General features: G+C 38.2%; 3 protein-coding genes and 1 long non-coding RNA gene across 5 annotated transcripts; all 4 read left to right on the top strand.

Moving 5' to 3' along the window:
- The first annotated feature begins 2,307 nt into the window (after positions 1-2,307).
- LOC115918465 (cytochrome P450 2D27-like) lies at positions 2,308-7,918 on the top strand. The gene is made up of 5 exons (XM_030979779.1): positions 2,308-2,800; positions 4,214-4,363; positions 5,802-6,145; positions 6,840-7,302; positions 7,634-7,918. Exons 1-5 carry the CDS (start codon positions 2,419-2,421, stop codon positions 7,822-7,824), a joined length of 1,530 nt encoding a protein of 509 aa, XP_030835639.1. The 5' UTR covers positions 2,308-2,418; the 3' UTR covers positions 7,825-7,918.
- Positions 7,919-11,279: 3,361 nt separating this feature from the next.
- On the top strand, positions 11,280-25,133 carry LOC115921734. Its single transcript, XR_004063076.1, has 2 exons — positions 11,280-11,310; positions 24,639-25,133. It is a non-coding gene; the product is annotated as an uncharacterized LOC115921734 (long non-coding RNA).
- Positions 14,403-24,580, top strand: LOC581825 (hematopoietic prostaglandin D synthase). Of its 2 annotated transcripts, none has more exons than XM_030979778.1 (6): positions 14,403-14,499; positions 16,045-16,186; positions 17,931-18,023; positions 19,501-19,616; positions 20,779-20,886; positions 24,294-24,580. In XM_030979778.1, the coding sequence occupies exons 2-6, from the start codon at positions 16,045-16,047 to the stop codon at positions 24,462-24,464; spliced, it is 630 nt and encodes a 209-aa protein (XP_030835638.1). In that variant the 5' UTR covers positions 14,403-14,499; the 3' UTR covers positions 24,465-24,580. The 2 variants fall into 2 exon arrangements, with proteins under 2 accessions (XP_030835638.1, XP_030835637.1); XM_030979777.1 differs by having other exon boundaries at positions 14,405-14,523.
- LOC115921733 lies at positions 22,124-24,129 on the top strand. The gene is made up of 2 exons (XM_030979776.1): positions 22,124-22,261; positions 23,356-24,129. Exons 1-2 carry the CDS (start codon positions 22,210-22,212, stop codon positions 24,024-24,026), a joined length of 723 nt encoding a protein of 240 aa, XP_030835636.1. The 5' UTR covers positions 22,124-22,209; the 3' UTR covers positions 24,027-24,129.
- Positions 25,134-25,614: the final 481 nt, after the last annotated feature.

The raw sequence follows: 25,614 nt of genomic DNA, 5'->3' as shown, positions 1-25,614 counted from the left end.
AAAGATCTTTTAAGTTTAGTCATGTGGACGGGTAAAACAAAGATTACGAAACCTACTACAAGATGAAATCTGCGAATTTAAAGTCAATATTATCTTTTACATCAAACAGAGACGCTGTTTGATTTAGGCTACTTACAAGTTGTAGACAAATAGATTAGTGACCAGATCGAACATGTGGATAAAGCTTGACCAGAGTTCAGCTAAGTTAGTTTAACCACAAATAATAAAGCAATAACAAAATAGACAACACATTCACACATTGGCACGCACACCCTCACTACACGCACAAGCCCCAATACTTTATTAAAAAATCATTAAAAATATTTTTTTCAAAAGAAATTTCTGATTTACTACGATCTGTTTGGGCAGATTAAATAGTTTGTTAGTAGCCATAAAGGCGTAAATTCACGTGTTCAATCGTAACTATAATTTATTATCGCCCTTCTGGCTCCAAACCGACTATTTAAATTCGGAGGAACTACCCCCGGACGAATGTTCAATTAAAGGGATCGTTTAACAATGTTAAATCTGAAATACACGGCCCTACGTGTTATCAGTGTCTGTGATATGGTATAATATTGAAGCCCTAAAAAAAAATGCGCTTCAAAATGATCAAGAAGTGCCTCAAAAAAGTAAAAATCTATGAGTGACCGGTTTTACCATTCTCATTTTCCCCATTAGACTGTAGAGTTATGAAAACCGTCAGGCGAACGGTTTTCAAAATTTATAATTCCAATCATAAATATCTTGATAATCAGACAGGCGATCGGCTTGTAAAAGTCATGGGTTTCCTGACTGACCTAAAGGTTTATAATTATCATTGCAACATGAGCTAAATCCAGAATCTTGCTTCAGAATCTGAGACAAAGTTACCGGATCCCTCTAAGTTCCGCCGCGAAATATCCTGCGTCCATTTTTTTCCCAACTCATATTCGACATTTATAAAGGAAACAAAATGGTGTTTGCTATTCTATCCTACCTCTCGTGTAGCTGCTTGTGTAAACCAGAGTCGAAGAATATTCGTGCAGCATTAATTTTGTTTGACAAACTTTTGTTTTGCTATAGGATAATGGTGTCTATCAAAATGTTGTCATCGACGATCAATTTATTATGTTTACGTGGGCAAAATGACAGTATAAATCGGAAGGGCCACCAAAAAAAAAATTACAACCTGGTATTAACACTTACCATGCCATTTTTTATATCTGAAAATGAATTTAATTGAATCTTCGTGTTTTGGTTAAGTTGTAGTAGTTTGTAATGTTATGCATAGTAACCGTTTAAAAATATTGTTATTTTAGTTGGGGATGGGGCGGAGGGGTTCGGATGATAGGGGACAAAATTGTATAGCCTTCGTTTATGCAATTGTGCTAAATACAATTCAAGGGTCAATTAAGGTTATGACAGTTCGCCCCTAATTTATATTGACACCCCTTTAGGAATATAAAGAAAATAAAAACAGAAGCTTGAAGAGGACTAACACTTTGCCAAAGTTTCAAAGAGAATAACATCGTTTAGATAACAAGGTAGGTCATTTTGTGACTATACGTTCTGGCTTTGAATTAAAGATGCTTTAATCAAATTCACTGATATATTAATTACTCTACTGAAAAGATATAGGGTTAAAAATATACAGCCGATCCAGAAATAGGCTAAAAAAATCAAGATAATAATCAGGTCAGTGTGATAAAAAAGAAAGAAACAAAAATAGGCTCTAGGAAGATCGGACATGGATGAGGGCGAACAATTAAGATGTTTTTATCACTTTTTTGCAATTAGATGCCCTAAATATAGTACGTCGCTTGACACAGGGGCAATTAAGAAACAAAAATAGACATTCAAATAATTAGTCTTATTTGGGCATAGTAATAATCCCCTAATTTAGCTTATCGAATCGAGATAGTTGTTTAGTTGCATTGCCCCGTTATAATTTGTGGTTCCACCGATAACAACACAACTTCATAGGTTACGCCCACAAACTTACTAGAACTAAGGCGAGGTGAACAGCAGGAGGAAGGCTTGTTCTGACGGTATAAAAGTCACTTCCACTGCCAAAGGGATATCACAGACATACGTGTTCCGACGGCAATCGTTTCGCTCTCCGTGACCTTAACAACGTTCGAAATTTTACAGAATTTTCGATCAACAGTAACTTTTGCTTCTGAGCTAAAAATCAACGACAGCAAAGGCGGACAGCTCTACTGGTTTCAAAACTGGCTTGAAAACTCTTCACTTTGTTCCAGAAAGTTCTTAATTTAAAGCTGCACTAAACGTTATCACTGTTGCAATCGTATTCATAAACTTATCAATTCAGAATACTGAAAAGAAGCCATCTGCTGGGGTAAAAGATAAGAACAGCTGACAAGACCATTTGATTGCTCATAGAGATCAACGGGTAGAAATTACAAACATTTGAAAATGGCACAGGTGATGTCAACAGACTTCTTAACTCACAATCTTTCGACCTTGTTGACGACCGGTCTCACCATCATCCTCGTCGTCCTATTCAGTCTGAGGAGAAAAAATGACAGCTCGAAGAAGCTCACCCATCCACCCGGACCCAGCGGCATACCCGTTCTCGGCAACCTCCTCACCGTCGCTTTTTCCAAGCTCCCTCAACACGAGCTTATCAACGGGTGGAGCAAGAAGTATGGTGATGTCTTCTGGTTCAAGATCTTCGGCACCGGCGTCGTCATCATCAACGACAAGGAGGTGATGCAGAAGACTTTCCAGAACACGGATGTGTGTGACCGGGCTCCCTTCTTCGCATCGGACTACGTCTTGGGTCGGGAAAACAATGGTGAGTGTTCCATCATCTCATCCTTAGAACTATAGAGTTAACATAATGGCGAGAGCTCAATTTTAGGCGATTTCCCAAAACAATTTGCGCCACCTTTTGAAATGTGTGAACAGTACAATGAAATATTATTACACGCTCGAAACATGATTCCTAAAATCAGCAAAATAGGGTATGAAAATCTTGCCGCTCAGCTGAGTACTCGAAATTCCCTGCGATCGTACTAGTACAAAGAGACATCTAAAAGACTAAATTATCACAATCGGCACCACCTAGTTCTTGTGCTGGATTATTCTTTGAACAGAACGTTTCTCCCTAATAAATAATAATTATGGTGCATGTGCTTGTAATTCAAATCAAATGTTTGTCCTGTTACTTTTTAAAATCCTATTGTTGCATTTGTTTTCTTTCAAAATAAAACACTTTCGAGAAATCAATCCGAGGTCATTTAAGAGTTTTTAGAGTTCCACATTCTACTGAACTCCATCATGGACCATGTACTATGGCTGTTTGGTGCTCTGACATTTGTTCCGGCGAGAATTGCTCCGGCCTTTAGAGTGAAGGGTTTGGATTAGGGTCGCATTTAGATCTTAAGTTAGGTCTAGGTTTAGGGATAGGGATAGGTGCAGTTTTGGATCCAAGTTTGAAGTCGGGAGGAGGTTAGAGATGGAAATGACCGCAGAGTAATTGTCTTAGGAGCAAATGTCGTACAATGTATAACCAGCTACTCCTGACCTTCAAGGCTCAAAGCTTTATTGGGTTGTGTTTATGTGTCAACTTGGAGACCTGGCCTATAATATTAATAACCAGATAGAAGAAGTGCGCCATACTGCGGTGAACCCAATCATGCATTTACTAATTCGTAATTTTGTATCTTAATATATCTTAGACTTGATATCAATCTCTTACGTGCTTATAAAATGAAAACATCTGGCGATAACTACCCATACTTATTTAATAATATTTTGGTTATTTTGTGGTTATATTGGTGGTTATTTTACCCGACAGCTAAGAAATCATAAATGCTTGTAAGTAAGCAACCAGACGGCCGACGGCTGGAGTGCAGAGAGTGGATAATATAACAAAATTTAGGTTCATATGATGAGACAAGGGTAAGGGCAGGCTTAATTTGCAATGTGTATACAAGCCATGTACAACTTCAATTTCAATGTGTAAAAGATTATACCGCATATGTAAGGAATAGAATTGCAGTTTTCGAAATAAATACATAACTATAACATTGTTTGATAATCTCCATCTTCTTAATCTTGTTTTATTCTTCTTCGTTTTCATTATTATAATTTATTCATTATCATTATTATCAGCTGTATTATTGTTATTATCATTAATATTATCAATATCATTAGTCGCTGTTTTTGTTATACGCCTTTTTCTCATCCCCTTTCTTTTCTCCAGGTATTGCGTTTGCGAACGGAGGATCGTGGAAAGAGCAGAGAAAGTTCTTCGTTTCCATCTTCCGAAAGGTGGACATCGGTGTTTCAAGGCTGGAGGACATCGTGGGTGGACAGGTCAAGAACATTGTGACACAGGTCAAGAATCTCAAAGGTGAGGTCACAATCCAATGTCTGCACAAAATCAATACGTCTTTAAATAATGTCCGATATCAGTTCCGCAACTTAGGATTCATACGTGAATACCCAGCTCGCAGTGCCAGAGAAGATTACCCATGCTTTAACTTAATCTCGTCCTGATTTTGGAGAAAAAAGTTTTGTTAGACTTACCTAAAAATCAGCTGGTACGAATACCACAATTACAGAATGTTACTGCTCGTATACAGAGATTCTCTCTGACAATCACAGTCACACCAATTATCAGACCGCCATTGGCTGCCCATGATTGAACGCATTGTATTTAAAACTCATTGGCTTTTATTTCATGGCTCTGCTCCACTGTAAAATATTACTTAGATAAAGCATGACATTCCGTCTAAATCTTAATTCACGATTTCAAAACACCGGATTTCTTGTTTTTCCTAAACCCAATTCTTTTGGTGTACAAGTACAAGTACACCTTGAGCATATGATTTCAAGCGTATTTCGAGCCTTACAAATCTCATATATTGTTATTATTACTATTATTATCATTATTATTATTATGATTACATAGATCTGAGCACGATGGCAAAGATTTTCGAGAACTTAACTCAATGGCAATCTGAATTCCACTATTTCCAATATCCCGTAGAAATCATATGATGGGATTACCTATAATACGTCATTGTAATAACGGCACATTTGAATACATAATGGTTTAGGCGGTTCTAGGACACCTACCCCCTGGACATCCACCCCCGGATAACCGCCCCCAGTCAACTACCCCTTAGGGCAACCACCCTCTAGGACGACCACCCCCGGGACAATTCCCACCTGGATACTTACCCCCAGACAACTACCCCTTAGGACAACTACCCCTAGGACAACTACTCCCAGACAACTACCCCCTACGACACCATCCTCTAGAACAACTAACCCCGGACAACTATCCTAGGGGATATTTGTCCTGGGGTAGTTGTTCGGGGGGAATTATCATAGGGGGTAGTTGTCCGGGGGAATTATCTTAGGGGGTAGTTGTCCTAGGGGAAGTTGTCTGGGGGTTGTTGTCTGGGTGTAGATGTCTGGGGGTAGTTGTCTGGGTGTAGATGTCTGGGGGTAGTTGTCCGGGGGTAGTTGTCTGGGGGTAATTGTCCTAGGGGGTAGTTGTCTGGGGGTAGTTGTCTGAGGGTAGGTGTCAAGGGGGTAGTTGTCTCGGGGTTAGTCGTCCTAGAGGGTGGTTGCCCTAAGGGGTAGTTGTCTGGGGATGGTTATTCGGATCTGGGGGTGGATGTCCTGGGGTAGGTGTCCGAATACGGGTTCAGGTAATTGAAGGACATCAGTCATAAAACTAAACCCGCAAGTACCACATGAAGAATATTTATGTGGCTACCGAAGTTTAACAAGACCAAATTTGTATCATAATTTGTATCATAAATACCCCTTTTTTCAAGGTGAGAAATTTGACCCAGCCATCATGGTCAACATGTCGATCGCCAACATCATCACGCGAATTATCACCGGGGTCACTTACGACTGGGAAGACAAAGCCTTCCAGGACATAGTGGCTTACTCGGGAAAGCTCTTCGACATCAGCGGTCCCGCCGGACTTTTCAGCCTCAACCCCGTCTTCGCCCGACTCCCGCTTCCGGTCAACTTCGAGATCCGTCGGCTCTGTCGCACCATCATGGACTTCATCCAGGTGTCGATCGATGAACACAGGAAGAACTTTGACCCGAATGCGCCGGTCAAAGATTTCATCGGCTCATATCTGAAGGAGATGGCCAGTGCTGACGCAGTAAGTATTCACCACGACACATTGACATCTATTTTGGTTTCATTTACAGCAAAAAATTGAATGTTATTTGATTTTACAAATGTCCTCACTTCTTCAATATGTTTGAGAAGACTATTAACATTTAATTGAGCAATCTTAAGACCATTACCTTGCAATTTATGGTATTATAAACCACTAGAGGTGTCCATACATGCGATTCCCGTTGCACACCTGCGATAATCAAGTCTGTATAGTCAGTGAGCCAATAAAGGCCATATTTCCTCAAAATGTTCAGTTTGCATTCACTTTGTGTACGACATGTTTCTCTTACATGGCGTGTCAAACACCGTATCATCTCGATCTGAAGATGTCCTGCTTCGTCTAGTTACTCCCTGTGTGCAACGGATCTTAATTTACATAAATCTTTAAAAACTATACTTTCCAAACCTAGACCTCCTCCTGTAATACTACTCAGGACTGGACTCCGTAACACAGAGCTTTAAGACAATGATCGTACAATTGATTTGTTTGCGGTTGCTTGCATATAGTTTTATCATGATACAAATCTGAAAGCACATCTTTTCGTATTGTAACATTATGATAAATCGCATTCCCTTTATAAGAAGAAGCTCCCTCCATTCACATTTGATTTCACAGTCATTCGATAAAACTGGTTAAAAAATCAACGAAAAATATCATTATTCTCGTTTTACAGAATAATCTCAAATCGTTTGATGATACAAACATGATTGTTAGCTGCTTTGACGCTCTCCTGGGCGGCTGGGAGACCGTAGCATCCACTCTCCGCTGGACAATCTACCTCCTCTCAAAGCACCCCGAAGCCCAGGGGCGCATGCGCCAAGAGATCCATGACCTGGTGGGTGACGAGCGTTTCCCGACCATTGCCGATCGTCAGTACCTTCCGTTGGTGGAGGCGACCATCGCCGAGTGCATGCGATTCATCCCCGCTGTCCCCATCCATCTGCCTCACGTGACCTCTCAGGACTGTAACATTGGCGGGTTCGACGTGCCCAAGGGCAGTGCCGTAGCAGCCAATCTCCTGCACTTCGCCAAGAGCCCCATGTTCTGGGAGGATCCCGAAGTCTTCAGGCCAGAAAGGTTTCTTGATGACGCGGGTAACTTCATGAGGGGCCTGGAACCAGTTCCTTTCGGCTACGGTGAGTTTCCCGACGAAGGAATTTTGCTCATTGACTTTGAGAACAAGAATTCTTAAGTAGAGAACCAATTAGAAGTAGATGACTAGCAAAGTAGAGAAACTAGAAGAATAATGAAAAGGACGACTTGAACATATTTCACCGGAAAGGATTTGTCAATGATTTATAGTAAATCAAACAAATTCATTTGCAGAAATTGACCAAGAAGCTGACACATTGGCTTTTTCTCATTGTTAATTCAACCTTCAGTACAGTAATTGAAATATAACGAAAAAAGGATAGTTTCTGACCTGAATAAAAATAAATAATATTCAATATTCTTCTATTCATTTAGGCAAGAGACAGTGCCCTGGGGAACTGCTTGCTCGCATGGAGATGTTTATTTTCACCACTTTCCTGGTCCAGAACTTCGAACTAAAACTCCCGGCTGGAATTAAAGATGATCTTCAAGGAGTTCTTGGTCTAACATGGAGGCCCAACCACTACTTCATCGAGGGACATCCAACCAATGCCAATGAAGAATAAAACGAGAGACTTTTATTATCTCGATGAAAAAACTGCTTTAGAACACTTCAATGACGAGTCAAGGGGCTTCTTTTCAGTGGCTTTTCCGAACTCGGCGTTTATTTACGTTAGTACATAATCATAATAACGCCATTTCCTACGAATGGGACTTTGATTAATAACTTGAGATAGAAATGGGCTCGATTGTGACCAAAGTGCGGTACTTTTTTGTGTGCATCTTCCCTGCATTTTTTTATTCGTTTTCATGTTCATAGCCTTGCAGATCATGATGATCTACTACAGAGCTTTTCAACATGTGTGGTCAACTACAGAAACGAAAATGGGCATGGGGTTTATAATAGGAAGCAGAATATTCGACACATGTGAAAGTCTGAAAATCATGGAGATAAAGAAGGTGGAGAGTGCTCGAGGAAGAAAAAAAAAGTTGTATTCATATCTAACAGAATCTCCTAAAGGAGGGAAATACAACAATAAAGGGGAAGTTTCTCGTAACTATTTTCCTTTTTACATCTATGGAAAACGCATACATCTCATACATAGGCAAATAGCATACTGCGCGAACTACAAGTGGCCATTCATAATAGCTGAGAGTAACAGTAACGAAAGAAGACAAAACACAATCGCAAAGACTCTCAAGAAATCAACTTAAGGACAAATAAAATACCCCGTTGGCCATGTTCGCACATTTCATTATATGACGAAAAAGGCTAATGAAATTCAATCAATTTGATCTGAAAAAAATGTACTTGCCTTCGGGTTGAAAGTGGCATGTCATCTTTTGCATTTTATGTTAATATTTTTGTCAAATATTGTATATAGTGAATATGTAAATGTGACCCGGTTTCGTAGTGATGCCCTAGTTCCTGCAAAATAAACCACCTGTTCGAGACGATACAAACGTAGTTGTACAACTGCGTGTACATAACGGCTGTAAATTAAAGATGATCTGTAATCTAAGGGTTAGATAATGCTCTACAATGTTTTCATAGATTGCTGTTTGTTATATACTTAGTATTAAATCTTTGATAAATCGTTGATACGAACGCTTGCTGAATATGGATAAGGTTGCTAATGAAATGTATTACGTAATTATTTAGATAGAGAGCAAAATCGAGGACCACATATCGACCCCGAAAGAGGTCTTCTTTCCTCTCACCCGGTTATACGTAAGATTAGGCATAATGTGATACATGAATAAATTTGTTTTGGTTTGGTTATGTTTTATTTTCAGAATAGGAGCATGTAAACATACATATGAACATCAAAAGATTAATGATGATTATTTAAAAAGAATACTGCATGGATAGCTTTATTCCGAGCCATTGATTAAATGGTTCTATTCTTCCTAGAGGTCAAAATATCGATTGCAATATTTAATAGCAAACGTGCAGTCAAAATCAATACAGCATAATTATATCCACTTGTATGGATTGTGAAACTGCATCAACTTATGTGAAATCTCGGGAAAGATTAAAAGAAAACCTTCAAGAGATTCGGCTTAAAGGTAATACAAAGATTTGGTGTTGGGTCGTGAATTTGGTTCAAATGAACATATTGGAAGCATATGCGATCCTACAATATTCAGTGATCGTTGTCGCGGTTGAAATCGGGTTTAAAGTTATGAAGTTGTAAATATTAAACTCTTTATGTTGTATAGCTCCCTCTCAAGGTCAAGATATTAATAAAGCTATAAAACAATGTTTCTTGACTAAAATCGACCGATTAGCTATTCCCGTTTGGAAATTATATATCACAACTACATATTCTGAGATTTTCATGGTCGCAGCTGCCATTGTACGGCCGTATGCGCTATTTGAAATTATCAAAATTTACCGGGAGCGCCGGTAAATTGTTATATTCCATTTTTCTCGAAAGCAGAAGTGTTTTAGGGGCTAAATTTTCTAGTGCTTATAATACATCGACAAGGGCATCCAACTATATCAAAATTGTAAAGAATCACTATCCACCCAATTTTCAAAATTTCCCAAAACTTTGTATTACCTTTAAAGTTCCTTTGTAATCGAATAGACACATGTATTGGGGGCTGATTATATTTTAAGGGGCATTATGTTTTTACCGTTTTGCCAGTTGTCGGGGCACATATTAGATGGAAATATTATATACCTTGTTTTTGATTACCACTGACTGATTCATTTGAAACTTGAAACGTTTAACTGTGAATATATTAAAAAGATGCATAAGCATTTTTCATACCACAATATTATAGTCTGAGTGTGTTATGTATTTTCTTCATAGCATTATCATGGGTTTATGTTCACTTATCTTTTGATTAATTTGCTTCATTTACATCTCATGTTTATCGAAACAAAATCTAAATTCAAGTCAACTTAAGTGATAAATACGCGATTTTAATTGGTATAGGTTTTAGTTTTTATATGCATTTTTAAGTTTTACAAGTATACTCAATTAGAAAGAGGCTGTAAACACTTTAAATATATTATGACGGGAAATTTAGCTGAAATTGCCAAATAGACCACAATTTGAGTTTGTGATATCAAGAATTAAATTGTGAAATATCAGGAATCGCCTTTTTGGTATCAACAAGTTAATGTGTGATATCGAGAATTCTAATTCAGATATACGAAATCAGAAGAACTCTTGTCGTACTCATCGTAGGTGGTGCTCTTCATAAAAATCACCGTCGCCACCAATAAATACAGTCTCAACAGTCCATATTCTACAAATCAAACCCGACCTTGGGTATAAAGTCACGTTTAACAAAGGCAAACTTAGACCTCAAACTAACTACTATTTTGTTAAACCCGATTGTGAACAAAAACCTAAAGCCGGCGTCGGGTTCAGATTTTAAGTAATATTTGGGCCTACTTGTATAAAGGGACTTGGTAACATTGTTCAGATGAGAGAAACTGATGCTAAGGTAGTGACTTCAATGCTAGATGTACAATTAAAGATAATCTGAATGTCTGAGTGAAACTGGATCTTTATTAATGATAACAAATGGAGGAAAAAATAATCTGATCGATTCCTCAATTCTCCCAACTATATTATCATAATTTAATTAAATTTTAGGTGAATGTAAATCGTCAAAAAGCAAAAAATTGGTTCTATAAACCATTCTAGACATTTAAATGTTGACAGATTTTTAAAAGCCTGATGTATGTCTTATTTTATTTCATGGGAAAATTCGAAAATTGGTGGGGAGAATTTAGTGTTTGAGGGTGTTGACGCCTTCAAAGAAAGTCATAAATATCTTTGTGGTTTGAGAATTTGTTCAGGATTTTGTACACGTTAGAGGATTAATACAGTAGAAGGAATAAAATAAGGAATACAAATTAGGCAGTTTTTTTTATCAACCTTCAACAATGTTACCGGCTGACTTTAAAGCTTATCTGCCGTAGTTTACAAGAGGGATTAGACTGCCCTGCAAGGTCACTGGACAGGTGGTTATCACATCAACTCAGCTCTCAGATAACATAAGAAAAAGAGGATCATGGGGGACCAATGGTCACCGATTAGGCATTGTTTGTTATATAGAGGGCGCAACTAGCTACGAGTAGTGCAGTGGGGCTTTAAATTCTTTCTATACAGGTAGTGGCTTATTTCAGCACATTTGATATCATGTAAATTAAGAAAGTATTCAGCTTCATTTAAATTTACGTTCCTTTTGTATCACTGCTAGTGCATACTACAGATTCAAATGATGATAATGATGATGATGATGACAATGACTAAATTTGAATAATAGAAATCAAACGAGAACCAAAAAAAAAGGAAAATGAAAAGGGAAAAAAGAAGACGATGATGATTATGACGATGACTAAATATTAATAATATTAATTAATAATAGAATTTAAACAACAACAAACAATTAAAAAAAGGCAAAGGAAAAGAAAAGGATGATTAATAGGTAATTGTGCAATAATGAAAGGGTAAATACTTGTTATTCCTTTATATTTGTATTCTAATTCATTCAGTTTTCCATTTAATATCAAGTTGTTTTTTCGTCGGATAGGATTTTTAAGATTCGAAATGACGTCTGTGTCTGCACACTACGATCCATCGAGGGAGCGCTATTACTCAGCGTTATTTGTACATATAGGCAAGCTGTTTTGTCACCACCCCCTCTCCGCTAGTATACTACATATAGACTACAGGGGATCGTTCTATCCGTTATTAATCTGTGTTTTAATGATTAAATACTCCATATTGTACAATTTCCAATGTCGAAATTGATGCTAACTGTTCTCCCATTATAGAAGATTTGGAATCCACTCTTTACGGAGTCATTATATTAAGAAGAGCGCAAAAGCTTTCGGAGTTCTACTCGCGGGCAATTGCCCAAAGAAATTATTTTGGATTACGTAATAGTAAAACATCACTGTCATGTTTGCTCATTCCAACAATTCAGTGATTGAAAAGCCTATTGAAATAATATTCGGGTTACGTAATACATTAACATAATGTTTGTTCGTTTCAATAGGTGATGGACAGGGCCTTAGGAAATTGCCTCAGGTTGATATTTCGGACCTCTTTGCGATCCTGGTTTAATAAGGGATCCCTTCGGATTTGGAGTTGAATTGTCTTCAGTTTATAGTGAGACTCCTCCAAAGGAATAATTAGAATTACTCAGTTTGGAGAGTTTTCTTTTTCTTTGTATAAAATCTTTAATCAGATACAAAATCACGGATGACATACATAATTATCTACCTCTAGCATATCCACACATGTTTAAATAAGATCAAGTTATAAATATATATTCCTTTGATAGTTGATTCCCCTTCAGTATCGAAGCGACTCCTAAAATAAACTCTAAAAAGGCGAATTTCCCCCTCCTGTATATTTTAAGAGCACTGATTAGTTTGTACGATGCTATTATGGCGACAATTATTGCTCCATGGTCAATACACCTTTGTAATTTCCTATCCCCCTGCTTTGTGTGTTTTTGTTGTTGTTGTTGTTTATATGTGTATAAGACAATATTTCAGTGCTTTTGGATCAGGAAACTATTCCACATAATAAAGAAGAAAAAATCGGGCAATTGGAGACGGGGTTTTCTCTTTTCGACAGGCGTCTCAAACAGTTTAGTAACCCACATTTTGAGCTTTTCCTTAAGAGCCTGGGCTCATATTCATAAACCCTTACTAAGGCATAGTTGTCAATTAATTACATAGGCTATAGTACATACTGACAACAAGGCTCACTAAGGTTTTATGAATAGGGGCCCAAGTTTTTCTTTTCTTTCTTCATAGATTCTTCATCAATATGATGAAAACTGAAGGCTTCGCCCTAAAGCAAAAATGTGCAATTCATGTGTATTTTGAATAGTTTATCCAAAATATCCCCAAGAAAATAGGGTTTCCGTGTACAAATTAGAGTCAGGATTATATTCTCGAAATGACTTTAATGGTTCAATTGATCGTGTTTAATTTTTAATGCAATTCAGAGTGGGCGTTCAAGACTTATCATCGTTAATTTACAACAAGTCTGTTTATACAGAGTCATTATTGTGAAGGCCTACGCCCCTCTTCGTATGCATAACGATTATGCAAAACAGACCGTGTTGTTTGAACTCTTGCATAACTTATTTGTACACTGCTAGCTTGGCCCATAGCGCATTTAGAGATATAGTTGTGACATAGACGCTTGCGCGTCAGCGATCGTAGGTTGTTTCATGGACATTGGTGCCCATAAAGTCGGATTAATTTTGTTATAGGTAATACAAAGTTTTGGGAAATTTTGAGAATTGGGTGGATAGTGAATCTTTACAATTTTGATATATTTGGATGCCCCTGTGGATGTATTATAAGCTCTAAAAAAATTAACCCCTAAAACACTTTTGTTTTCGAGAAAAATTGAATATAAAAATTTACCGGTGCTCCCGGTAAATGTTGATAAATTTCAAATGGTGATTATGGTCGTACAATGGTAACTGCGACCATGAAAATATCAGAATATGTAGTTGTGATATATAATTTCCAAACGGGAATAGCTAATCGGTCGATTTTAGTCAAGAAACGTTGTTTCATAGCTAAATTAATATCTTAACCTTGAGAGGGAGCTATACAACATAAAGAGTTTAATATTTATAATTTCATAACTTTAGACTCGATTTCAACCGGGACAACGATCAATGAATATTGTAGGAACGCATATGCTTCCAATATGTTAATTTGAACGAAATTCATGACCCCATACCAAAACTTTGTAATACCTTTAACCTCTTTTTATGAAATGTTTTTGACGAAATGTTTTTGACAATATGTTTATTCTTGAAATAGCTAATACCTTGTCAGAACCCAAACGATCAATCTCTATGACTCTTAGATTGATCAATAAAGTCCTGAGAAGATATACACGTTACCTTTCAAGAATCATACTCCCCAAATCCTTTCATGAAAGGAGGTAAGAAAACTTTATTCCAACTTCAGTGGCAACAGTGTAGTTCCCTCCCAGGCATCTACTATATGGAACCATTTGGAGCTCCCTATCTTTTTTACTGACCAATCAGAAACCGCTTCCGCTGTCGCGACTTACTAGAAATCAACTAGCTATTGATTGACCCTTTGACCACTTGAAATTCGGCCACGTAAAAGGCTTCAAACGCAGGATCCAAGGACAAGTCTTCGTAATCAAGGCAGCGAATCGAACAAACTTCAAAGACCTCCTTTTGGTGTCTCTTTCCTCTCTCAAAAGGTACACGGTTTCTAGCTTCCGAAGGTAAGCAGCGTTACTTTTTTCTTCTAAATTCCATTGTCTCATCACTTTTATGATAAGTATTGCTGAATTATGATAAATCACCTTGCAGTATTTTTGTTCATGGATTATTGCTGTTTTTTCAGAATTAACCCATGACGGAATTCAAACGTTAGACATGTGAGATATTATAACGTAATGAACCATCTTGATATTTATGTATTGCTATTGAACAATACATTTCTCTTTGTAATGACGACAAGATGATGTGGGCATAGTATGTTAGATTGTTCTTACATAGAGGTTTGTTTCCTGCCTAGTTTAATCCAAGTGATGTATTCATTCTGCGAATATTGAATTTATTATATGATTTAAAATTAAATTATTTTTCCTCATGTTTGTCAACTTATTTTGATTTTATTTAAGAGATCTAAGATACACTTGAAAATGAAAGACGACTATTAGCCATGCATATGAGTTTCTTTTGGGTCCAACTGGGTCGCGATTCCGGTTTAGGGGACATACAATAGTGCTTGGGTTTGGATAGACCTCCGATATTAGGGGCGGGTAAGGATGGTTGTCAAGACTCAACCCTGCCTCGAAAAAAAAATCAATGTCGAGATAGTAAAAGAGTTTCGCGTTTTCGTATCAACCCAACCCCCTACTCCCTTTGTCCTTATTATTCCAGATCCCTCACGTTTGTGGCAGACTTGATGGACTGTAGTTATTCAGGCGTTATAATTCTTTGGTTGTACGTTTATTTTTTTTGATATCTTTTTATATCCCAAAACATGTACTAGGAATCTTGCATCACGATTGATCTAAATGTGTCACATGAACAATGATAGATTGCAGATCATGACGGTCGTAGTGATAGTAAAAACTATCGTATGCTAGGCATCGCAATTATCCAACATTGGGTTTAAAAAGTTGGTTAACTTTTATCCCAAAATGCAGTGAACATTATGTTTCCCAATATTACCAAGTTTTCTTGGCCAACCCTTATTAAAGTGGATTTCTAGTTATCATAACTTGGAGGGCATTGGGGGTGACAATGAAATGGACCTTGAAAATGTGAAGACACAAGCTCGCCATAGCTTTCTGTTTTCAGCTGTTCTAGTTAGCTTCTCAAATAATATTATTCTTATAACAATTAAAGGTATAGACCAGTTTTGGTTGAATTGTGGTTCAAGGGTTTTGGGTGCAAAATATTTATTCAATATTTTTTAAATATTGCATTCTGAGGTTTAGATGGCAATACTTCAACCTAAATCCCCCCAAAAGCAGAAATATATGCCCAAATCTTCAGTCTTGAAGTGCATTCGCTATATCTTTCCAGGTCGGATCGATATGATAATTTACCAAATATATCAATAAGTAGACGCTTTCATGGAAAAATTTCTATCACCACGTATTAGTCAAAACATATTTTTTCACATGATTGGTAATGAGAGCTTCCATTTCATTTTTTGAGAGGGGTAGGGGGCGTTTCCAAAACTAGTCTATACCTGTAAACAATTTCTCTCATCTCCCCCCCCCCCCCAGATGTCGACGTACAAGCTGACCTATTTCGACGTCCGCGGACGAGGTGAGGTGATTCGTCTGGTCTTCGCACAGGCCCAGGTCGAGTACGAAGACGTACGAATTCTGCCTGCCGAGTGGGATAGCAGCAAGACAGACAGGTCAAGTAAGTGATGACATGACCCCATCTCTTTCAGCTTCAAACTGTGTGATTTCTTTTCCCCGATGTATTTTATACATTTACATTACTTTCCTTCAAAGAAAAGGTTTGACCAATCATGTGTCAGATATAATATCACTGAAAAAATGGTCCTTCCGAGAGAAATAGATACTCATGGGTGGTATTCTCGAAAGCGGGCTAACTTTAGTCCATGGTTTAATCCACCGACTAAGTATGGAATACCAGGTGTCCATATGAATATATATTTGAATAATTTGCTATGTCCCTAAATAACCATGAAAACATAATTATATCATAGTTATATTTTGTTTATTAATTATGTTTAAAAACATATTCATATGGACACTTGGCATTCTATACTTAGTCGGTGGATTAAGCCATGGACTAAAGTTAGTCCGCTTTCGAGAATACCACCCTTTAATTTTAACTTTTAGTTCACCGTTGTCCATAAAGTTGGAATGTTATATTTCTTACCTCTTTTTGATGCAATAATGCAAACCAATTCGTTTTTCTATTTCTGATAAGATTACCATCCCGATGTGGGTGTGTCACAAATGGTACTATTTAAACATAAAGTCTGTTTGTGAACCTACCTTGCCAAGTACACTGATGAGTGCATTCACATATGGTTTCTAAATACTTGATCTTTTGGGCAAATATCTGTTTGCGAAAATCCAACAAAACGCAGATAACTTTGTTCACAGTTTGCGAACCGAATTCCATGGCGCACCTTCTAAACCCACTAAATCCCACACCCATTCTTATCTGAAAGCACACGTTAAAGCGAATAAATAAAAAAGAAAGAAAGAAAAGGTCCACGATTCATTCACGAAACCCACAAGTATATTATGATGCATATCAATCATGTTTGCGATGAGGATTTACTGGTCATGGCTAGGGAGTCAATATGACGTGAAGAAGAAGGCGGATTGTGAAGCATACATAATGAGAAGAGGTAGAAGTAAAAGAAATAACATCGCCGGGTACGGGATGAAATACCAATTAATAGCCTCACAACGTTGACCGGCGACAATTTGCCGAACACTAATCTATAGCGCTAAATCAAACATCATACCCGTTATCACCGGAGCGATTGCCGTACAACCAATCTGGCATTGGGTCCTGTGACAACATTGTTCCAGGCTTTATTTCGTCAAAGTTATAGTAGGGTTAGGGTTAGGGCTACAAGTCGGTCTTAGATTAAAGGCAATGTTTAACAATGTTTCCAGTTTTACAAATCTGAGATGCATGGCCCTATATGTGTTATCAATGTCTGTGATATAGTTTAATATTGAAGCCCTAAACAAATTTCGCTTCTTGATCATGAAGTGCCTCAACGAAGTAAAAGTCTTTGAGTAAACGGTTTTACTATACTCCATCCCCCCAGAAGACTGAAGTGTAATATTAAAAAACCGTTGGGAAAACGATTTTTGAAATTTCGAATTCCGATCATAGATATCTTGATAATCAGACAGGCGATCGCCCGATCGGCATGTAAAAGTCATGGGATTCCTGACTAACCTAAATGCTTATAACTATGAATTCCTCAAGTTTAGGCTGAGGTTTATGATAAGATATAGTATGGTTCAGGGTTGGAAGTTAGACATTGGTGGTTTGTGTCTTCACCGCGGAGTAATCGTCACAGGAGCATTATTTTGTGCATTACAACTGGTAACAAATATAAATTATAAAACGTTAAACGCTTTTTGACTTTTTCTTTCATATTCAGGATTCCCAATGGGCTGTTGTCCAGTCATGGACTTGGATGGGATGACCATGATGCAAAGTATGGTCATAGCTCGCCATCTCGCAAGGAAATTTGGTAAGATGAAATGATGTTAAATAAGAGTAACTTATCATACACTTGACATTACAAGTAATATCATGATTATACAAACTACTAAATCAGAAGATAGTTTAACGTTTTGAAGAAAGACATAGTTACTGAAGCTAGTTTTGGAGAGACATCATGAAAGAGTTGAGGCTCAAGAATGAGCAGAAAGCCTAACAGCCTAATTATTTGAAAAAGACATGCACACCATTGAATTTGGTATCTTTATGTTTAATTTTAGCATCGGTGACACCCGCCTCCAATTTATGTCATGATCATCGTCTTCATTCGTCTCTTCATCCGAATACTAACCAATATCATTGTTCACAACATTATCACAAATACCATCATCTTCATCGTCATCACTTTTATTCTTTTCTCGTCTAATTTTAAACACTTGTTATTTTATAGATTATGTATATTGACAGTGGAATGGCATAAACTTAGCTTAATCCTATAGAACCAGCTAGTATCTTTGTGTAATTTTTCTTTTTGGTCATGAACAGAAAGTACGAAACATTTGTGAGCGAAACAAATAGACATGAGAAAATGCATTGGACAAATCAATACATTAAATCATATGAAATTATCATCATTAATTACATTATCATCAACAACATTTAACTATATAAACAATATCATAAATTTTAATTGTCCTCCTCATCAACAATATCATGATTATAATTATCATCACAATCATCACCAACATCATCATAATCATGATCATCATCTCAATCATCATCATCATCATGGTCAATCGTCACCATTTCCACTCTCCTCATCATCAACATCTTTCACCCAAATTCTCAAATCTCAGATTTCTTCTTCCTCATCATATTTTAGTTTTTTTCTAGCCTTTCTTTATCCATCTCCTATACGTTAAAGTGACACGGTAACATTGTTGAAAGTTGATTTAAAGATTGCGTAATTTTTGTATTAAATGAAACATATTATCTTTCTTTTACTCTACTAACCCTCTAACATGTAAACAAAATCTTGAAAATATTCTAAAACCACTTAGATATTAATAGTTTTCAAAAAAATTGTCACTGTGCAACACCGTCTAACAGTAATTAAAATTGAATTCTCCCATTTTTAATTTTTTTTTCCCAGACAGGCTTTTAAAAATCTGTCAACACTTAAATGTCTGGAATGGTATATAGAGCCAAACCATTGCTTTGTGAGGATTTACATTAACCTAAAATGTAATTGAATTGTAATAATATTGTTGGGAGAATTAAGGTATCGATCAGCTCAGTTTTTCCCAATTGTTATCGTTAATAATGGTCCGTTTTCACTTAAACTTTCAGATTATCTTTAATTGAACATCTATCATTGAAGTCACTACCTTAGCACCACTTTCTCTCATCTGAACAATGTTACCAAGTCTATTTAAGTATTCGTGAATATTAGTAAATGATTATCAACATGGCTTTATTTACTTTTATTCATATTTCTTTTTCTTCAGGGCTGGCTGGTAACGATGAGAAGGAGATGACTATGATTGACATGATGAGTGATCTATGCACTGACATGCTCAATGAGATGTTTGAACTTATCTTCGAGAAAGACGCCAAGCGAAAGGTTTGGTTTGATTTATGCTATTATCATTTTTAACTCTTGTTCTTTACTATTTATAAAAAAAACTCACATTCTCTATTATAATAATAATAATACTAATGGTGGCTTCTTATATAGCGCACATGTCCGTCACGTTGTGACGCTCCTGGCGCTGCCCCGATTATTACCCTGGCTTTAGCAAGGCAGCCACTGCGGCGCACTAGCATTTCAAGGAATTAATTCCTGCCAGGTACCCATTTACATCACCTGGGTTGAGTGTGGCAAATGTAGATCAATGTTTTGCCAAAGGACATTAGTGCTGCGGCGGGACTCGAACCGCGGACCATAAGATCGACAGTCCGTCGACGTATCCACTCGACCACGACACCTCTACTATTATAAATAAAATTCTATTTTCTTACTATCAATACGTTGATCTTTTTGTCAATGAGGTTAGCGATTTTGTCCCTTCATCAGTACGTTTTCTTAACTTCCTATTTTTCTCTATAGCACAAAATAGCGTTTTATGACCATTATCCAAACACTGCCGACAGGTGGCGCTTACGCACCACTCGCCACTACGCAATATGAAAACGACATCATTAAACATAAGTCCTTTTATAGGCTTTTATTGGTAGATTATCTTGATATTTTACAGTTCAGAGGAAAGAAGAAGGAACAATTAAGAGACAATTAATATATTGCAAAGATCAAGCAATAAAAAAGCCTTAAAACATGTTGTTGATTGCATTCGTTTTCCACTCGTCATAATATGTGTAGTTAGGGTAGCTATCGGGGAAGGGGGTAGAATCATTAGGGACTTTTAGATTCTGCACGACGCGAACGTGGACTGCCCTTTTAAGGCAATGTGACGTCCCTTTAAGGCACTGGCAGTGACGTCACATTGCCTTAAAAGGGCAGTCCACGCTCTCGTCGTGCAGAATCTAAAAGTCCCTATTATATATCATACGCCGGGATCTTACGACGCCGTTTTCCGAGAGTAGTAATTGACAAAGGGCATAATGGTCCTGGGTTACTTGTCCTAGGGGAGTTTTTGTAGCAAATAGTTGTGCGAGGTTATACTCGTACCAGAATCATGTCACTTTACGTCCCTCCCCACCTCCGTATCGCAGTATAATTGACAGTATGTAAATTCACTGTGACAAATACGCATTTATATTTTTAGGAGGATATGACGACAGCGTTCGCGAAGAAGTCTGAAACTTACATGTCCGTGTTTACTGGCTGGTTGGAAAAGAATGGTGACGACAAAGGATTCCTTGTTGGAAATACGGTAGGTATCATAGACACAACATGAATGAAAAAAAAACCAAATATATTACCCACACTTGACCCAATCGTCTAACACCCCTACTCCACATCTCGTTCTATATCTTCCCTCTCCATCTACCGCTGCATTAACAAATCATTTCTTCCGCCTTTCTGACTTGCATTCTTTATTCTGATATCTTACACATCAGGGGCATTGACAGGTATCGATAGCTCTATATACAGTCTGTTAAGAGCAAGAAGGGCATTAAGTCTGTGTTTAAGCGTATAAGTAAACGCCCTTCTGGATCTCAACGACATAATTATGGGTAGTATGTCTTCCTCTTTCTGGGGCCTGTTTCACAAAGCCTTTTTTCAATGACAAATGACAAAAATCAGTGACAAATCTGCTGATAACCAATCAGAAGCAAGGATTTCAGTAGCTAATTCTGTGGAACAGAATCGTGGCTTGACCCAGAGGTTAATAGCAGTGAAATCTTCCCAGACAACCACTCTATCTTCAGGAAAGATCGTGAACAGCTAAAGACTGGAGGTGGAGTCTTCCAAGCAGTGAAGGGGGATTTGATTACAACGCACTGCAGTGAACTTAACTCTGATTGTGAAATATTATGGACTGAAACAAAAATAAAGGGGTGTAGACCCTTGCTTGTGGGAGTCTTCTACCGTCCACCGAATGACAGCAATGGTGAAGCAATCGACCACCTGGCGCAATCCTTTACAAGGTTAGGAAATAAGATCAATTCTCACAATGTCATCCTCACAGGGGATTTTAATCTACCCAACATCTCGTGGGATGATCATGTTGTCTCCAGCAGGAGTGGATACAGCACCAGAGCAGCTGATAAGCTTGTCACTCTAGTGGAAGAATTGGGACTTAATCAGCATGTCACCCAACCTACAAGAATTCAGGGAAACACAGAAAACATCTTGGACTTGATCTTCTCCAATAACCCTGAAATAGTGGACAAGATATCTGTTACAGATGGCATTGCTGACCACAGCTCAGTGATAGTGGACTTAAGAGTAGCTCCTACTAGGAAGCGCCCGATAAGAAGGAAAATCTACCTCAGGGGTAAAGCAGATACTCAGGGTATCAAGGAAACACTTCAAGACTTCTCAGATACTTATTTCCAAACGAACCAAGACAAAAGTGTAGAGGACAAATGGGAACAAATTAGAAGTGCAATACTACACACAATGGAAAAACATGTCCCGCACAAGTTTTCCACTAGTCGATTTAACTTACCATGGTTCAATAGATCACTACGTCGTACGATTAAGAAGAAACAGAGATTATACAACAAGGCAGTTAGGACAGGAAAGCCAGATGACTGGGAATCGTTCAAGGCCTTTAGGAAAAGCACCCACAAGCTCATTAAAGAAGCCCGTTCTTTATATGTTAGGGACACTCTTGAATCGGCAATTCTAGAAGAGCCAAAAAGGTTTTGGTCTTACATTAAGCAACTGAAACAAGAAAACTCGGGAGTAGCAGATCTCCAGCAAGGGGAGAAGACTGTAAGCAACGACACAGACAAGGCAAACGTTTTGAATGAACAATTCCGGAGCGTTTTCACCAACGAGCCTCCTGGATTAGCACAGTCCCTTGGCAACAGCCCTTACCAGAAGATTGGACATCTCAACATTACTAGGAAAGGGGTCGAAAAGCTGCTCAGCACGCTGAAGACCAACAAAGCACAAGGGCCGGACGGCATTCCACCGTGGTTCCTGAAGATCGGAGCTGAGCAGCTATCTGCACCTTTGCAAGACCTGTTCCAATCTTCCATCAACACTGGAATAGTACCGCAAGAATGGAGAGACGCCAACGTAGCCGCCATCTTCAAGAAGGGGAGCAGGAAGAGTGCTGCAAACTACAGACCTGTCTCGTTGACATCAGTACTGAGTAAAGTCATGGAACACATCATACATAGCCACGTAATGAAACACCTAGAAAATCAACATATCCTATCAGACTTCCAACATGGGTTTCGTGCTAAAAGATCTACTGAAACGCAGCTAATTCTCACAATCAATGATATTAGCCAAGAACTGGATAGAAATAAGTTAGTCGACATGGCAGTGCTTGATTTTACAAAAGCTTTCGACAAGGTCCCTCATCGTCGCCTAATCTCTAAACTACAATATTATGGTCTTGAGGGAGAAATCACTTCTTGGGTGAGAAGTTTTCTGATGGGCCGCACACAACGAGTTGTCATCAATGGTCATTCATCTCTACCTGCATCTGTTACATCTGGCGTACCGCAGGGTACAGTGACCGGCCCACTATGGTTCTTGTTGTATATTAACGATCTACCAAACAACATGGCCTGCACAACCAGATTGTTCGCAGACGACTGTTTGCTGTATACAGCCGTATCAGCTGATCAAGATACCAGCGTACTGCAGAAAGATCTTAGACAACTGGAAAGCTGGCAAGACACATGGCTGATGAACTTCAACCCAACCAAGTGCTGTACCATGACCATTGGTAAGAGAAACCCCCCTCATCACAAGTATAACTTTTGTAACCATAGTCTCGAGAGTGTGTCTTCTCATCCATACCTGGGTGTTCACATATCGAATACATTGAGCTGGAATACTCATACTCAGGCAGCTACCAAGAAAGCCCAGAGAATACAGAATGTAGTCCGCAGGAACTTGTGGAGTTGCAACAAGAAGGTGAAATCAACTGCGTACCTGGCGTTAGTAAGACCGCTTCTCGAGTATGCATCGTCAGCTTGGGATCCCTCTACCAAGCAGAATATCAAGTCCCTAGAACGTGTCCAACGACAAGCAGCCAGATTCTGTACTAGCAACTACAGTAGAGAAGAAGGCACAGTCACCAAGGCGCTAAAAGACCTAGGATGGGAATCGCTTCAAACTAGAAGGAGAAACCAGAGACTCAGCATGTTATACAAAATGAAGAATGGACTGGTCGACATTCCTTTGTATGACTATGTACAACTGAATCCCAGGGAAACCAGGGGGAACAACCAGAAGTTCCTACAACTTCGCCACAAAGCTAGAGCCTACCAGGACTCCTTTTTTGTGTCAACCATCAAGGACTGGAATAACCTCCCAACTTCCATAGTAAACAGCCCATCATTAACCACTTTTAAGAACAATTTACTTAAACATACCCAATAATTTGATTAGAGTCAACCCACACACAGCGTGCTCTGTCTACAAATACGTTAGCGTGGATGTGTCTGGAAAGGACATTTTGCTGACCAAATCATACAGATACAGATAATATAACAAAAACAGTCATTTGTCACTGATGAAAAGTTTTGTGAAACGCCCCCCTGATTTGCGCCGTCTGATCTAATTAAAATCAGATGGTAGATCCAGTCCTACTTCAGTATTTCTTCTCCGTTTTAACTTGCGTCCTCTCGTGTAATGTCTTCCAATCAGGTAACATTGGCAGATCTAGCGCTCTTCAACCTCCTCGAGCAGTTGTCCACCAAGCACGCAGACATATTGACCAAGAACCCACCAATGCAAGCTTTCCTTGACCGCGTGAAGGTAGAACCCAATGTCGCCGCCTGGTTGGAGAAGAGACCGAAAGGAGAGATGGATATCTAAAGTCTGGAGTCCTCTTAGGCTGACCTTGGGCATTTTAAAGCCCGTCTGTATTAGTTTGGCCAGGGAGGATTAGACCTCCCTGCATGGTCACTGGACAGGTGTTTATCTCATCAACTCAGCTCTCAATTAAAATAAGAAAAAGACGACCATGGGGGACCAATGGTCACCGATTAGGCATTGCTTGTTATATAGAGGGCGCAAGTATATATAACTAGTACAGACTGTCTTTAAGAGAAATCTGCAAGGGGAACCGTCGCTGCATTATGTAATCGATTGCAATTCTTGTAAAATAACACTTTTGTGCTATTAAGTTTACCATTACAGAAAGATCCATTTTCATTTTACATTTTTACTAACATATAGAATGAACTTACAGTTTAACCAATGTGACCGTAAAGACAGATTCAGCCAAAATACCTGGAAGACGACAGAACATTTCTTTTACAAAGAAATCTGTTTCAATAGGCGCAATAGATGGGAATTGGAAAAAATAAATCCATTTATATCTAACATATTTATCCCATAATTTGTCCATCAAACTTTAATATTGCAGGATAGTATCCGTAGATCTAAATAATTATAGTTTCATTATGTCAATGTGTTTCTGTTAAAATTTATAATGATTACTACTTTACTGTTTTAAGTTATTAAAAAAACACTATAATAAAATTTACTTGCGTGTTTAATTTGTGTGAGTGTGCGTGTAATAATAATAATAGATTTATATAGCGCAGCTTTTATACAAAATATATTCAGCTGCGCTGGTTGTAGGTATGTGTGTGTGTGTGTGCGCGCGTGCGCGTGTGTGTTTGTGGATGTTAACTGTACGTATGCCATGGGGGGGGGGGGGGGTGCACCGGCCGGTTGTGCTCCCAAATCCGCCAATGACTTGACATTGAAAACATGAAAGTATTCAGTAATTAGCCATGGCACAAGCATGTATTGATAATGGATAAATCCTTTGGTAAGAAAAAGATATAGCTCTGATTTCTCGAAAATGCAAAATTTAGAAGAAAGGAATGCCACAACCGAGTCGTAGAGACACAAAACCTTGTCTTGGGTAATCTTTAGAGGTCGATTATATTCAGCAAAGTTGCAAAGAGAAAATCTCAAGGTTCAAGATTCAAGGTTCAGTTTATTTTCATATTTC

Source organism: Strongylocentrotus purpuratus, unplaced genomic scaffold (assembly GCF_000002235.5).
Source record: "Strongylocentrotus purpuratus isolate Spur 01 unplaced genomic scaffold, Spur_5.0 spur5_scaffold_10, whole genome shotgun sequence".
NCBI lineage: Eukaryota > Metazoa > Echinodermata > Echinoidea > Camarodonta > Strongylocentrotidae > Strongylocentrotus > Strongylocentrotus purpuratus.
Note: the sequence above shows the minus strand (reverse complement) of the source record. Positions and strands in the feature narration are given on the sequence as shown.

Bases quoted from the DNA above. Each gene is read 5' to 3' on its own strand.
- LOC115918465 (XM_030979779.1), top strand. From the start codon at position 2,419: ATGGCACAGGTGATGTCAACAGACTTCTTAACTCACAATCTTTCGACC. The intron at 2,801-4,213 runs GTGAGTGTTCCA...TCTTTTCTCCAG, and splicing joins CTTGGGTCGGGAAAACAATG to GTATTGCGTTTGCGAACGGA. The intron at 7,303-7,633 runs GTGAGTTTCCCG...CTATTCATTTAG, and splicing joins ACCAGTTCCTTTCGGCTACG to GCAAGAGACAGTGCCCTGGG.
- LOC581825 (XM_030979778.1), top strand. From the start codon at position 16,045: ATGTCGACGTACAAGCTGACCTATTTCGACGTCCGCGGACGAGGTGAG. The intron at 18,024-19,500 runs GTAAGATGAAAT...CTTTTTCTTCAG, and splicing joins CCATCTCGCAAGGAAATTTG to GGCTGGCTGGTAACGATGAG. The intron at 19,617-20,778 runs GTTTGGTTTGAT...TTATATTTTTAG, and splicing joins AGAAAGACGCCAAGCGAAAG to GAGGATATGACGACAGCGTT.
- LOC115921733 (XM_030979776.1), top strand. From the start codon at position 22,210: ATGACTGGGAATCGTTCAAGGCCTTTAGGAAAAGCACCCACAAGCTCA. The intron at 22,262-23,355 runs AGAAGCCCGTTC...CCAAGTGCTGTA, and splicing joins AGCACCCACAAGCTCATTAA to CCATGACCATTGGTAAGAGA.